The 15971-nt window shown below is 43.3% G+C and overlaps 1 protein-coding gene across 3 annotated transcripts in view; it reads right to left on the bottom strand.

Annotated features, from left to right (window-relative positions):
• The window catches only part of LOC100549426 (nuclear factor 1 A-type), a 50559-nt gene extending 36678 nt beyond the window's left edge, over positions 1–13881 (bottom strand). For 2 of the 3 annotated variants that reach the window (XM_019618724.1, XM_031554896.1), the window contains exons 1-2: positions 13760–13881; positions 11128–11255 (exon numbers count right to left, since the gene is read on the bottom strand). In XM_019618724.1, coding sequence (XP_019474269.1) covers positions 11128–11255; positions 13760–13809 — 178 coding nt within the window. In that variant the 5' untranslated portion in view covers positions 13810–13881. Of the gene's footprint in view, positions 1–4034; positions 4116–11127; positions 11256–13759 lie in introns of those variants that run through there. The other variant, XM_031554897.1, reaches the window with a different exon arrangement.
• Positions 13882–15971: the final 2090 nt, after the last annotated feature.

The raw sequence follows: 15971 nt of genomic DNA, 5'->3' as shown, positions 1-15971 counted from the left end.
CACTGTGTTTGTGCCACAAGTTCTGGGGTTACCAAGGTTCCAGATCTAGAGGAATGACACAACTTCATCACAGCACATATACTTTCCTGCAGGTATAGAATGGCTCTGCAGCCATGCAGCCAAACCATTGCTGCAGATTCCTCTGCTCCCCTGACTGTGGTTGAAGTGTCAGGCAGGCTTAGCTCTAAAGAAGCTAAGCAGGGAATGATTTACTCACTATTTCAGGCAGTTAAAAAAAAAAAAAAGCATCAAACAGAATGATCAGGCAACAGATTTAAAGCTGGGAAAAGAAGTGGTTTTTCTCTACACAGTACTGAGCTAAGCTGGGCTCACTCCCATGAGACGATGCAGCCAAAATAAAGAACGGGTTAAAAACATCTGAACACATCTCCATTGAAGGCTGTCAAACAAAGATACAAACACAGCCTCTGGCTCCTAAAACCAAGCTGCTTGCTGCCAACATCTGAGAGGCTGCACTCCGACAAGCAGCACTGAGTAGCTGTCCTGCTGTTAGATTCTTTCCTCGAGTGTCCACTACCAGCTCTTATCAGAAGCAGCAAATTGGACTAGGTGAGTCTTTGGTCTAGCTAGGAAGAGCCATGCTTTTTGATGTGAGCTGAAGTGTGCTGCTCCTAGCTGCTGAGAAACAGGAGAATTGCAATGGGTGTCCAGCTCAGAGAAGTTAACATTGCAGGAGTGCTCCTGGATTTGTGCAGAACTGGTGGATGAGGAACATCCAGAGTCAGTGCAGCGCACGCGGTGTGGGAAAGGAAACAGAAGGAGATGCAATAGAGTCTGCTTCCTGTTCCCATTCCTGCACCATCTTCTCTCTCTCCCCTAGCACTCCTCATTGCACATTTTAACTTTGTGTGAGAATGTTTGCCTTAAAGCAAAGCCTGTTTTCTCCTTCAGAACAAAGATCAAAATGAGTACAGTAGCTGCACTGTGTGCTGTGCGTAGTGATGGCTGTACTGGGAATGTTAATAAACAGTGCCAAGAGCAGAACTTCTGCATAAAAAAAAGGGTGTAGGTTACATCTCCCCCTCTCCCCCATTTCATACAATATTTACACAGCTGTGCTTTGTAAAATGCGTAGGGGAGTTTTTTGTTATTATTTTTTGGTAATTTATTTACCTAAGATAGCCCAGCATCTGTTTTGTGGTGAGCTTCTTTCACAAAGTTTCACAGTTGCCTTGACTGATGCAAAAGGAGGTCATGGCCCTTGCTCAGTGATCCTAAAACCATTTGTTTCGACCACTTAGCCATCCTGTTTGGCTAATTTGGGTTCAGTTCTGTGTCTCTGGTTTGTCCTATGCTTGGAAATGTGCATCCCTTAGGGACTGGTCTGGCTAGGTGAGTATTTTAGTTATCTGTTTTATAAAATACAGAAGTGCACAGGAATTTGGAATAATATGCATCATTTACTGGCTCTCAATATGTTCTGGATATTGGCTCTGAAGACTACTAATATTTTCCAGCTGCCTCCAAAAACTAAGTTTAGTACAGCCTCTGCAGTGGGTCCTTTCCCATGACTGCCTACACAGGTGATGGAGAATTTTCCTGTGTGCTGAAGAATTAATAAAGCTGAACACTTCTGTACCAGCATACCAGGAGATAAAATATTGCTTCTGCTTCCCAAACACATTAGAAAAAGCAACTCTGCTGATCTCAACTGCTAAGACAGCACATGAAAGGAATGCAGTCCATTTCCTAACCAAGATCTAATCTATACAAGAGTTTATAGATCCAAGTCAACATCCTGAATTGGTCCCAGAAGCAAATAAAAAACTAGTTCAACTTTCAGAAGACAGGTACAATGCTCTCAGCGCGTTTAATCCTGTCTTGCAATTAAACAGTCCCATGCTGCACTATCAGATGATCTTCAAGGATAACTGTATCAGAGCAGAGCTGTCTGGAGCTCTCAGAGTTGTGTTTGACATACTCCAAATCAGCAAGACGACAAACAGAAGTCCTCAAACAGAGAGGCCTTCTGTCCTCAGTACTTGAGCTTTCAGAGCTCGCTGCAGAAAAGATGTAGAAAGACAAAAGTCTGCTTTTGTCGCCATACTGAGGAAGAGCAACACTTTCACTTAGTGACACAAGTAGAGTATAAACTACTTCTCTGCCTTTGTTTTATTTCTGTATGTTAAACAGGAGAGCTGGCAGAACATAACTCAGCCAGCGAGGACATCTGAAGAACATTAGGAATGTGGACTATTGATGCAGCACTCCCATCCCAGGAATCCCTTCATCTTCAGGAGGCGTTTCTCCAGCCTGTGTCAGGGAAGAGTTTTCTGTGCACTAAATCTTTCCTATCAATCCGAAGAATGATTCAGATGAGGCCACCCATGTGTGGAGCCAGAGATGAGCTCAGGTGCTCTCACTCCTATTGTGGCACACTAAAGATCTGCTTTTAACTTGGTCATTAAAGTCTGTGCAAATGGCACATGTGTGGCTGACAGTGTTGGAAGTAAAGCACTTTCTGCAATTTCTAAGAATTCCTGCAGGGCTCTACCCATTTTTCAGTGATGGACTTCCTGATGTCTGGAATTAGATGGAAAAAGCAGAGCCACGGCACTGAGTGGCTGACTTCTCTGGGATCATAACAAAGAGGTGTCTTACTCATGGGGCTACAGCAAGGCAGGTATGTGCCCAAACACCTGCATGGGACTTTTGGTTTTACTCAAAACGGAAAGCAGAATTTAGGCTGAATCTCAGGGCCAAGCCTGTTGTTGTGTCCGCTTTATGAGGGAAAAAAGGAGTCTTTCAGAGGTGTGAAAACATACAGAAGTTTTCAGTCTGAGCAGACTTTTCAATTAGTATTTCTTTTCCCACTTCTCACTTCCTTCTATGGTACAGAAACAGTAATGCCAACAGCATGGCATGTTGTCACAGGTCTCATGCTGCTACTGAATTGCCAAAGAAAAGCTGAGCTATTGATCCAGTGGTAATTTGCTGTCAAGATGACTATATCTATTATAGCAAATGAGTAGTGTTAATCATTCAACTTGATGAACATTACTGCAGAAGACTGATAATGCTCAAAGCAACACAACTGACCTGCTGCATTTTCCCTGGCTCACTAAGTTCTTGATCTGTGCTGTCCTGGCAACTTAAAGTTATCCATGAAGGTGCAGTTCTGAAAAAATTCTGTTTAAAATAAATAACAACTTACATTGGTGAGTAACTCATCAACTATGCAGCAGTCTGATTCTGATTGCCTGGCAGAGAAACACACACATTTTGTACAGTATCTGATAGAAGATCTATAATGTGCTAACACAAACCTATCATGTAGCACCTGTGACTAACAGATTGTGATATCAAAGTCTTGATGCCTAAGTGCTCCTGTAAATGCATTAAACTTTTAGCGGCAGGAACTGTAGACTGCCAGTGACAAGGAGCTGATATGGTATTTCAGTAGAAGTTGATAAAGTGTTATTACTCTAAGAAGAAACAAAAAGTCTTAAAAACCACTGGGCAGCTTGTGCTTTGATGGGACACTGTAATGCAGGGATGAGGGAACACATGGACTCTCAGGAAGTAAAAATAAGTAAAGCTCCATATTTTGCAGTAGCTGGAGCATGCTCTCATACTACATTTAACTTTAGGCATCTGCCTGCTTACCCAATACCAGCAGCACCCACACGGGCCACGCTTAACTCCATGTACAGTCATGGAAGCAAGAAAGGCAGTGCTAGCCCAGACATGCTCTGTTTCTCATCTGTGCCAGAAGCTGTAAGAGGTAGGAGAAATGGGAGAAGTTGTGTGTAGTGCTTTGGAGATGAGAAACATGGGTCTGAGTGGGAATAGGGAAGCAGGTAAACAAGTCCTAGGCACAGTACACAGCTTAACAAAGCTCTGGAAGTGAGAAAACAAACAGTTGAAATTATCTCAAACCTACGGGGCAGCAGGTTCTGTCTGCTATAGCCCATAACAATTAGAAAGATAGATGTGGTGGAACAATGATACAAGAGGTCCAATAACAAAGAGACTAGTGCAATGGAAAGGCGTTACAAAAAAAAAGTGCTCACCCATCCCTGAAGATCAAGGCTTGTAAGGGAAGCTCCACACAGGAGGAAACTCCAACCAGAAATCCTTCACCAGCGGCAGTCAGCCCTTAAATGAGGTCTAAGAGAGGTGCAGCCAGGCTCCATCCCTTCTGGTCACACAGCTGAATGCCTTCACCTGTGCTCCCAGGGCTGACCAGGTCCATTCCCCAGGTGCTCAATCAGTGGTTCAGGCTGTGACTCAACAGTTACCATACAGTAACTTTTCGGCTAGAGATACAAATCAGCTTGATGGTATTCTCTCTGTTGTAAACCAAAATGTTCTGGTGATCAAAGAAACTTGATCTGTTTCTCACCTCCCATTAGAAAAACCAGATTATACGATGGCTGGAGGTTGGTCTGGTTGTGCACTGCTGTCTTCTGATATTAAGTTCAAGGAAGGAAAAAATGGCACCAGTGCCTGCTGATAGAATGTCAAGGTGTGTAATGAAGCTGCCACACAGGGCAGGTACAATCTTCTTGGCTGTGTGAGTGTGCTGCTTGGTTGTTCTTTACAGCCTAAGAATCTGAGGGCAACACAATGTCACGTTTGGGAAATACTGAGTAAATGCAATTGGTTGGGATCCCGGATGTAGACCTCTTCTGGATATAAGAAATTGAGATGTTTCCTTGTTTTTGTCTTTCATAAATGGGTCTATGAGTACCCAACAAAATCAGTCAGTGTATGGGGCTGCTGAATCACAGCCTGAACCTCTGATTGATCACCTGAGGTGAGCAGTGAGTCAGCCATGGGAGCACAGGTGAAGGCAACTCACTTGTGCTGCAGGAAGGGGTGGAGCCTGGCTGCACCTCTCCTAGACCCATTTAAAAGCTGGCTACCAGGGGAAAGGATCTCTTCTGGAGATCTGCTCTGCTGGAGTCTATTTTGTGAGCCCAGGATAGGGTGAATGTTTTTCTTTTCCTACTCCAATATAGTAATTATATCAGCCAAGCTTCTGGATATACTATACCATCTGTATATTCATTAATTGTACAGTAAGTTAACAAAAGCCATGTAATTCCTATGCTTGCTTGCAATCAAATGACACCTGTCCACTCCAGCAAGTCACAGAATAGTAATGCCAGAATTTTATTTAATATTGATTGCTCTGGGTCTGAAGTTGAATGTTTCCCCAGCAAAAAAGGGATTAATTAAAAAAAACACAATCCTTACATTTTTCATCCTTTCTACAGTCAGTATTTTGAATTTTTGTCACTAGTATAACACAGTCACTGCAAACTTCTCTGAGCTCTGCGTATGATGCTGACTTTTGATGAGCCTATAGACCTTTTGCCTGAGGACAGCTCAGATGTGCTCTGCATCACTGATGCTGGGATACAGATTTTCTTTTCTACATGGTGCCAGTTGACAACTGCATTTAGGGCACAAAGAATGTAACCTATGATCTCCCTTATACCAATTCTTTGGCATTTCCAAGACATAACTCTACTTAGAGTTTGAGAACAAACTCATCTAATCTATTCTTGAATGAGTCTTTCTGACCTGCAAGGCACTGATAAAAGGTCCTTTGTGAATATGGAGAAGAAGCTTTTTTGCATGCTGAAAGTCTTTTACAAAGACAGCTTGTTCCAGATTTCAGAGGACAGGAGCTGAAACAACTTGGACCAGTTGCCTTCTATAACCAGCAACGAGGAGAGATATGGCACTCATAAGTTAGGGGTCACTGCCATTGCAAGGAGAATACTCCAAAATAAGATCTCAACTCTTCAGCTGCATAGAAATTGCTCAGAAATTATTTTCAGACAGTCCCATAGATGGTGGCATGAGAATGAACAGTTCTAGCCTGAATGGCATAGTAAGCAATCCTGAGGCTGAGTTTAACAGTATCTTTACTATCAAAGACGTGTCCAGCAGTCTAACAGGGAACTCCAGCCACTGTAAGTTCATATTATATTATCAACTTCATGAGCTGCTGGAACTGTAAATACGTCTTTCAAGCAGGCAGTGCAAGTGTGATTACTAATTCCCAAAGGTTTTTTTGTGCTGAAAGACTCAGCTGGTTCGTGGGTTTTTGAAGGTGAAGATGCAAAAAAGATCAGCACAGTGTGATGAGAACAGCAGGATGGAGCTGGGGCAAGGGAAGGTGGGTGACCACCCCATGAAAAGCCCCATCCATCTGCCAGCAGGAGGACCAGAGCTCTCCCCAGTATGGAAGTGGGTGCACTGCTCTAAGCTGGGCAGGACTACAACTGAAGCAGAGCTAACTGTCCCCTCTGAAATCTTGAGGAGGACGAACACCTTTCTTGGGGTTACTGTCCTCTAGGGACTGCACTCACTTGTGGAAATACAAGTCCTGGGAAGATCTAAGTAAAGAAATTAAGAGGATGCTCTGAATTTGCATTTTAAACATTTTTCCCATGTGATACTATAGAAATACAATGGAAGTAAAACTGGCAAACACTATCCATATGCTGTGCTCCAAACTGACTGGCAGAGCATGATGAGAACATTACTGCTGGACTGAATCAGAGAATGCATTAGAAAATGTGTAAGTAGGATACCGATATATATAAACTCGATCTTCCCTGATGGAATTAAAAAGCCATACCTGTAATTATGGCTCAACCCTATTGCCATCAGACCTGCCACAGAGCTGAACGGGCCAGCTTTGTACCTGAGTTCAAAACCAGGATGATGTTGCCTTATTTTCCTACTAAAATCATCTTTATCCTCTCTTGCCCTTCTTCTCACATAACAAGAGTTATGTACCGAAAGTGCTGAGATAAAGTAATGGTAAGGAGGATACCGCAAAAGGTATTTGAAAAGCAGAAGTAATTTACTACATGTCTGCTTTGTTTTACTTCCTAAGCCTTCCTGTTGTGAGAGGAAATTCATCTTTTCTGGCAGACTCCAGCCTTTCTAGGCCTGAGAGCTCCCCAGGAGCTTTCGAGTGCAGGTAAATGGATGTGAGACTCAAGGAGTACAGTACAAGAACACAGAATTAATGTCGGTTTTTGCTTTGGTTGTCACATCTGACGTATAAGGAGAGTGCTATATCCTTGCTTGCAAGAACTATCTAGATGTAAAAAACACAAGGCTGAGTCCTCTGCTCGTTACTGCGGGTTTGAAATGCCAAGAATGGAAAGGTCATGTTGCTGGTGGGTGAAGCAGATAGGAACTATGCCCAGCAAGGTCTCTGCGTGAGACAGATGTCGGGGTGCTGGGAGCCCCCGGGGACCTTCTGAAGAAAGAGCTCCGAGGAAGGACTGTGGCTGGACAATAGGTGCAGCATGGATTCTGCACGCAGCGGAGACCCCAAGAGTAGGCACAGGGGAAGCATCCACTGCCTAATCTAAATAGCACACAGAGTGGTTTTGTCCTCTTCTGTTCTCCTGCCAGTTTGCACATATGTTCTGAGTATACAGCCTGCCCTCCAAAGACCACTTACAGGGGCAATCACAGGGAAGCAAAGCAGGAAGAAAGTATCCAAAAAGGGAATTTGTTCAAGAGAAAAAAATGGAGACAGATGTAGAGTGACTAGTCACGGCTGGCGGTAAATAACCCTCTGCCTGGAGTGCTCTCTACGAGGAGTTCACATGTTCCATTTCATATTTCCTTTCTAGGAAGTCAAATCTTTATTTTCCTGGCATTTGTTCCTTTTTTCTTTCCCTATATATTTTTCCCCTCTGTACGGTCTGAAATTGTTTTCTCCTTTTCCATTTCTTTTCTGTGCCGTGTTCTCTTTCAAGTGTGGCATTTCTCCAACCACCATGTGGGCCTCATTTCCCTGCACGGTCCCAGGCAATACCTTCTGCTGTAGCCCTCTGTGCCATGAGCTCTGCCCTCTCCCTCTATACAGGCATAGTCATACAGAGCACTTCACATTTGCTCCTGCATAATACTCCCCACTTTTTCTCATGTGCACACCTCAGAATTAAGCAAATGCAACACACAGACAGAATATTCATCCTCTCACTCCCATAAACCTGTCAAGGCGTATAGGCCAAGGAGCTATCTCTGCCTAAATCTAAATCCCCTGTGAGGAAGCAGTCTACTCAAAGGTAATAAAGCCAAAGGATATATTATTATCTTTGGTGTGAATCCTACTGGGCTGGGAGGTTGGCTGCTGGTTCCTCTCTCTGAACTTTCCCTCCCAGCCAGAACAGCCATCCCACAGACAAGTCTAAGCTTCCTTTCCTTGGTCTGATTTCCTCCTCCCGTTGTTTGGCTGGTAACCCAAAGGACAGGGTTTAATTATGGAGTTTGGAAACCTGGCTTACACTGCTCTGCCAGCGCAGGACAAAACGTCAGCCTGCCTTCATAACCAGCTCCGTTGTGCACCATTGATACATGCCTTATTCCACGCAGCATAAAGAGAAACCGCATGGAAGAGAAGCCAAAGGAAACAAAAAAAGATGGTTTTAGTTTTTAGACTTTTGAGAGTTTTACTGAGAAAAAGCAAAACACAGAAGTTCAGCGATTACTGTGCGTTAAAACAGCCATGGCTTTTGATTGCAGGTTAAATAAATGGAAAGGCCTTTCTCTGGACAAGAGAGGTGTTGGAAAGGACAGATCTGAAACAGAGCAGGGGTTCCACCCCTTCTGGAAGGGAACACTGTGGCAAGACACCAGGTAACACATAAATGCTAACATCATTTGTGTGGCTTTCAGATGACCACTATATTTTCTAGGCAGATGCCCCATTGAAGACTCATGAAATGTACACTTATGGAGACACAGCACCCATGTCAAACACACAGGCCAGATGTCAGTCTCAGGCCCAGGTGTGGTTAATGAGGTAAGGCATGGAGCTGTGTGCTGCACTGGGGCAGGATGTGTCCCTCTGTTACTGTGGGGGGAGCATCTTGTACCATGTACACACTACTGATGTCCTGGAATGAAAGGACATTTTCAGAGAAGCCGAGGCAGTGAATTCAGAGAGGCTGCTGGAAAGCCATGGCAGAAGTCTCAGGGTGTGGCTGTGAACCAAGATTTAAACTGCATCCCATGCAGGCAGGATAAAGCTCTTTTTCTTCTCAGCCGTGACAGTGATAGATAGCTTGATGAATCTGAGCTATATCTAGTCGGTACCTGGCTCCTTATGTTGCAAGGTGATCTTCTGCCATTTTACAGGCAAGCCTTGTCAGAACCTGGGGCTTTTCTGTGGTGAGGAAGGTCATGAGGAAGGGAGTGCCTTCTCTGCCTTGTTCTTGCCTCTCTGAGAACCTCAGGGCATGGGCAATTGTGCTCCTCTGTGATAAGCACCCAGTGGGTAAAGAGTAGTGGTGCTGCTTCAAACCCCGACCCCACACGTGTGTAAGGCTTTAGGTTCTCTTCTTGCCCAGCACAGCACTGCAGTGCCACTATCTAGGCTGGACTTGGATAAGACCAAGATTATGACCGCATGCGGGGAAAACCACCAGAAGTGACAGCAAAATTAATAGCCAACCTCTGGCTGTTGTACAAATGAAGAGCGTTTGCCATTAATAAAGAGGACCCCAAACTTTGGGGGGAGCTAGCCTTCAGTCTGACAATGATGTAGAAGCAGTGAACCAGTCAGCATTTAGCCATCTGTGTCTGTGGAGGAGGTTGTGATCTTTCCTTTCGACGGGCGCTGAGCTTTTGTTTGTGTTTTTGCCGCTCCATGAGCAGAGTAGTTTAGTACAAGCTGAAGCTCTGCCTTACATCATCTGGAGGCTGGAGCTGATGGAGGAAACAGCCCTTAGCATCCAAGGAGCAGGGCACCTCACTGAAAACACCAGAGCCTCAGGGACCGCGGCGGCATGGCAGTCACAGGGAGCCTGGCACTTGTCTGCCTGCAGGTCCACCCTCTGCTCCTGCCAAAGTGCCACATCTGCAGTCAATAAGGGCCCACAAGCTGGCTCCTCCTCATTAGAGGAGAGAGGGCAGCTGGCAGGGGATCCTCCAAGGGCTCTCAGGCACGGGAATCAGTCCCCTCCCAGTCTGGAATAGCCCAAATTTGGTGACTTTCTGGGCATGCAGTAAAGGACAGCTGTTTGACAGGGTCTCCAGAGAAAGCTGTGGGTATGTTTCCTACATGATGAAGGATATAGGTGGCTGGCCAAGTGCCCGCAGACCTGATTTTAATGCTGTTCAGGTTGAATTTACTTTTCTGTGCTGTATAGTTGATTATACACAGTGTCCTGGACAAGCATGTGTTGTTTTAAAACAAAACCATACTAATTTAAATCCAAACAAACAAGAAAGGAGAAAAACATATGTGTTGCGAAAGACCCTTTGGGTTGCTTAGAGGGCCTTCTCAACGCTGGAAGGCTTCTCAAACACTGTGCGACGAAAGCACTGCCTGTGTTTATCTAACAAATAAGACTTCTGTTATTTTTATTGGCAATAAATATTTGAATATTGAGCTGTAACCAAAATAGAGACATCAGCTTCACCTTGTATGTAGCACTGACCCAGAAAAAGATTTGCAATAGTATTAAGCACCCAGATGATCTCAGGAGAAGTGACCAACAGACACTTGAGTACGCAACATAACCCAAAAGATGATCAGCAAGAAAGATCACATACAAAAGCTCACTGAGAAAATGCAGAAGAGCTGCTTCCTAAAGCTTATGGAGTTTAATACCAACTGATAGTCATTTCAATATGAAGCCTCCAACCACACTTCACGGTGTTACAGATGAGATTGTAAGTCTCTAAAAAGTCATTACTAAGTAACTTCAAGTGTTGTACAACGCTCAAGAAGTCCTTCTACCTTACATGGATTTGGGGATATTTATTTGAACAGGATAACTGCGGGGCACGCCCCAGACAGGTACTGCTTTTTTGCTAAGCGAACATCACTGTTATCCCAGAACTGAATCTGGACATTTTGACAGACAAAGACAGTGTATCTTTTGCTACATTATTTAAATACTTAAGATATTTGGCAAAAATACAGAAGTGACACAGTACAGAAACATTCACAGCTGCAGGAGCAATAAAACCACTACAGCATTTTCACTAGGCTGACCTTTTCTCACAAGAAATTACAAGATTTTGACAATAGATCACCTTGTATACAGCATTCAGTGTATTCTGATAATAAAACTGAGCAATACTTTTCTTGGGCTCCTGAAAGCCGTGGCTTACCTGGCTCCACTTCATGCCATCCACTTGACTGGCTGCCACTTCCTGGAGAGCGCCCTTGGCTTGTATAGAACGGCTCCTCACCAGGACTGTCCATCTCATCCTCCACAGATTTGATACGTTTTGTAGAGCTGAAAAAGTAAAAATGCATAATAAATACTACGTATGTGGGAAGGAACAAAGGCGCTTCTTTGGGGACATAGCTTGCTAGCACTGCTTGAGCCTAATCTGCTTTGGGAAAGACAGCAGACTGAGGGCCCTGAGAAGGGGGAGGTATGAGTCCCACACAGCCACCCAGCCTCCAAGCATCCACTTTTTGTTTCTGATTTGCTTTATTTTCAACGGCTATGCTTCGATGTGAGACAAACAACCTCTCATGGGGTTAAACTGAGCCCCTAAACCTGTGCTAATTTGACAGTTTAAGAGACAGTTTAACATCTGGGCTATTATGGGTCAAAAAGTAGGACATTCTCCAAAGAACACAGAGGCCAGTAAAAGAATTTAATTTCTATTGCATTATTTTTGCAATTGGAATGGATATGTTAGTGACATGCAAGTCATTTTAATTGTCAGATTTTCTGAACAGCTTATTCTGAAACACACATTACAGGCCCTTCCAAACGTATATTTTCAATTTTTTAACTGTAGCTGTTTAATTAACCCAGATTTTGGTCCCCTAAGAAGTGTAGATGAGTAAAAGATGGACGAATCCATTAGTGATTCATGTGCTTACATTATCATACAAGCGTAAGCATTTTTCTCCCTAAGTGTTTGCCACCAAGCATAAAAAGCCCCACTAGGTAACTCTGACCAGTACTGACCTTTGTCAGACATCACACCTCCCTTCCCCTTGGCTCAGGGGACAGAAGAGCCCTTTCAGTGGTTTCTGGTGGTCGCTGACTCAGACTCAGCAGTTTGGTGGGGAGAGGATCCCAAAGCCAAAGACACTGAGGTTGGCTCTATTTTCTATAATGACTTGTACAGACTGCGTGGGGACATTACTGAGAATTTCTCTTTTAAGTGCTTTTCCAAGGCTGTGTCAGCTTACTTTTTACCCCGAATCTGTACTCTATTAAGATTTAAAGCATTCAAGAACAGGCTCCTTTCTATAGAGGGAACATATTTAAAAGACATAAAATCTTCCTATTTCTACTGGTCTAAAACATGCAGCCTCTGCACAGCTCTTCACCCCAAGCTCTGCACAGGTACGAGAAAGCAGTTTGTGAGTAACAGGAAGGATGATTCTTGTGGTATGCGCAGAATGTAGGTTTGGCCATTCCTTAATTTAGAGAATTGTTATGTGTCAATAGGGGAAACTGTGTGCATACAATATAATTACCACCACCTGATAATTCCTCTGAGTCTGTGTATTTAAGAAATATATTTTTTTTCTTACTGGGAACAGCCTAATGAGAGGAAAACAAACATATTACCAAGTTATTAACTACCCATGCTGTTTATAATTAGGTCCTTATCACTGCTAGCTATTTGCAGAAGAACAGAAGAGCAAGAACGGAGCTCTTAAGCAACACTAATAACCCCACAGCTTTGTTTGGGAGTCACAATCAACCTCTACCTGAGAACCTATGATGTGCTGGTGATGAGCACTGAACATAGGGTGGCTGCCAAGTTTAGATGCAAAGAAGAAAGTGAATTAAGTTTTTAACTGATGTGTAATGGAAATTGTAGTCACCAAACTTCCTAATGTACACTAAGTGCAAGATGGAAAATATTCTTGCCATTGCTTCAAGCTGTAAGAAACTACGGCTAAGAGCATCCCTCCAAAGCTTTTCTTTTTAGAAAACAAAAACAACAGCTATATTCAAACTATAGAGCCTTTCTACATGTGTACTTGCTTACTGCAAAGCTGGTGGCACTGCAGACTGAGATAAAAATGTAAAACAACCCTGGGCTGAAGTTAGACTTTCTTGTCATGTCTTTGAAATAAGTGATCTGTTTTGGCTGTGGGGGGAAAAAAATCAATCTGGTTCTTTAATAGTGTTCAAGACTACTAGAGTGACTGAGCTTGTTTATAAATCTAATCTCATGGATGGTTAAAGTAAAAGGATAGGGTAAAAAATAAAAAATATCCTTGTCTGGTAGGTGGCATCTAAGCCAAAACCCCAGTGAGACTCGGCAGTCAGCGGCATTAACAATTCACAGTTTTCAAATAATTGAGCCACAAGTTTCTAAATGCAATTTGAAAATCTGAACACATTATAGAGTAAGGCCCTAGACCTATGTTGGTTTCAGAGATAACACTTTAAGAGCAAGGATGCACAAAAGTCTATCTTAAGGCTATCCAGCCAGGGCAAAGTGACAGGTCTCAATATGCTCCCAATTCTCTTGTGCCACCAGTATAACTTCAACAGTTCCAGTAGAACTGCTCCTGATACACCAACACAGGAGCCAGAGGTTACACAGGGCAACGCAACTGATTTCCTTCAAAGCCTGTACACACAAAAAGAATTTTAGCAGCAATCCAGTTGAACGTTCAGCTCCGTGAATCTGAAGCAGCTTCCCATCCTGAGGCCCCCAAACAACTTGTCAAATAATTAATGGTTACTTTCCCAGATGAGTAATGATGTTTGCTTGGGTTTCCAAGTAACTCGGCAGTAGGCAGAGATTAAATTACCTGGTAGAGGATGTGCTAGGTAAAGACCTCCTCATTGCTCCTGGGCTCATGCTGTAGTATGAAGAACTTTCCAAATCTGAGAGGGAGAAATTAGGGCCTGTTCCTGCAGCTATTGGTGCTGGGAAAACAAAAGAGAGCACAGTCAGTAACTCAAGTGAATATGGCATGAATTGCACTTCAAAATCATTTTCTTCTTACTCGTGTGTGTGTTTATTTTCACAATGAGAACAGGTGGGATGTGGAAATTAAGAAATGCTAATGGAAACTGGCATTGCAATCAAGAAAATGTAAATTTTATCCAGAATACAATGTTCCGTGACACAGATTCTTTCTTACACTCCTCCAGTGATACCCTTTCTTTAAAAAAAACCCAAACAATTAGGACAGCACTTCCATTCGGCTTCTTTAAGCACTGCTTTTCTATTAATATAATTCTAACATTTAATGAAACTTGTTGCTTTTGTTTTAGGGCAACGGTGCATTTATTAGTACAGTTACAAATAGGCTGCATCATCCCTGTAGTGTACTTGTCATAATCTGTAAGCAGTACAAGCAGGGAAATACACACTTCAGGACCTCTGGTGTGTACATGATGTACATCCCCAAGCACAGAGGTTACAAATCTCCCTGTAGAAAGCACAAATGCATATGAGAAACCCAAGTCCTCTTCTGAATGTGAGCAGCTGAGAGGCTGGTCTCTCCTCCAGGTAAATCAAAGCTAGAGACATTTGTATCAAAAGAAGCATTATCTGGTGAATACCTTCCGCTGCTCACCTCTACTGAGCTACGCAGCACCTAAGTTTTATTGAAAGGGATATGAAAGCCTTTCATTTCCACGTCCTAGAGCCTTGGTTTTCCATTAAAATATTACGAGCTCCTACACACTCTAATGTTTTCAAGCATGAGCCTATGAACCCCACGTGCCACAGTCTTCTGGGAACAGAGGAGTCTAATGTTAAAGTCAACGGATAATGCATTTCACAAAAAAATGCAACTGTACGGCATGTCGTCCCATAGCCTCTATTGCTGTCTCATTGCTATTTGCAGGACAAAGCAACTTGGGAAGCTGACAATTACAGATCATGATTTTCTCCCACATTTCAGAGACATCTGAAAAAGGACATACCGCACAATAAAAAGCACAAGTTTGGCCTGGAACGTATTGTCTGAGAGCCCCGATTTGCAGCAACAAAGGCGAAGCAGTCTCAATGCCACACAAAGATGCTGAGCCAAGTTTAATCTTTGGTCTGAGAACCTGGCCCATTTTCAAAGGCGAAAAAATCCTTCACTCCGACGGGGCAGGAGTGAGGAAATGAAGACAGGATAGCTCGTATCGCCCAGCAAACATGTCTGGGCTGAAACGCAGGCCTTCTGGGAGTGCTGCCACTGACTGTAATGGGGCCAGTATTTCACCCCAAGACTTAAGGAGCTCACAATGTCAGATTTGACAGAGGAATAATGTAGCTTTGCAGCTGCCTCATCATCCCCACAAGACAATTAGTTGTTGTTTGGCAAGGATCTTTTAAGAACGTCATTGAGACAGAAAGGGAACAGCCTGGATAGCCTCGGACTTTTAAAAGCATGAGATGGAAAATACACAATGCTATTAAAACTTGAAAAAATCTGGAATGACCATTAAAAGGAACAAAGTTGGGAAGTAATTTATGACAAGAACACTCGAACCCTTTGTTATCTTTCCTTAACTATCATACGCTTCCCGTATACCGGGTATATGAGAGGGTGGGTTAACAAAAAAGAAAGAAAAATTAAGTGCAGTAAAATTAACTCATTTTATCAATTTGTGCTTTCTGCAACAGTTTCCTGACAACAGCTACAAGAGGCTGTAAAACTGATGAATTTGCATGGAAAAAGAAACCAGTGTAAGTAATTTGTGTAAAAGGTAACACGGACATGGACTGCTATAATTCAGACACCCTGCAGATAGCAGACTGCTGCAGTGTGAGCAGTTATGGGTTAGAAAAATGACCACACTGCAGTCAGTCTGACTTGAATGGAAATCAATCATAAAGGTACTCTCTGCAGCATCTACTCCACAGTCTTCAGCAACTTCCTTGCCAAACAGATTTCTGCTCTGCAAACCCTTCGCTGCTCGGTTCCCCTGCACCCTCTGCCTACCAAAGCCCAACTTCCAGATTAAGCAGACTTTTTTTCCAAATGGAAGAAGGGAAGCACCAAATCAAGGCACTGTTCT

Source organism: Meleagris gallopavo, chromosome 10 (genome assembly GCF_000146605.3).
Source record: "Meleagris gallopavo isolate NT-WF06-2002-E0010 breed Aviagen turkey brand Nicholas breeding stock chromosome 10, Turkey_5.1, whole genome shotgun sequence".
NCBI lineage: Eukaryota > Metazoa > Chordata > Aves > Galliformes > Phasianidae > Meleagris > Meleagris gallopavo.
This window is presented reverse-complemented; position numbering and strand designations above follow the sequence as displayed.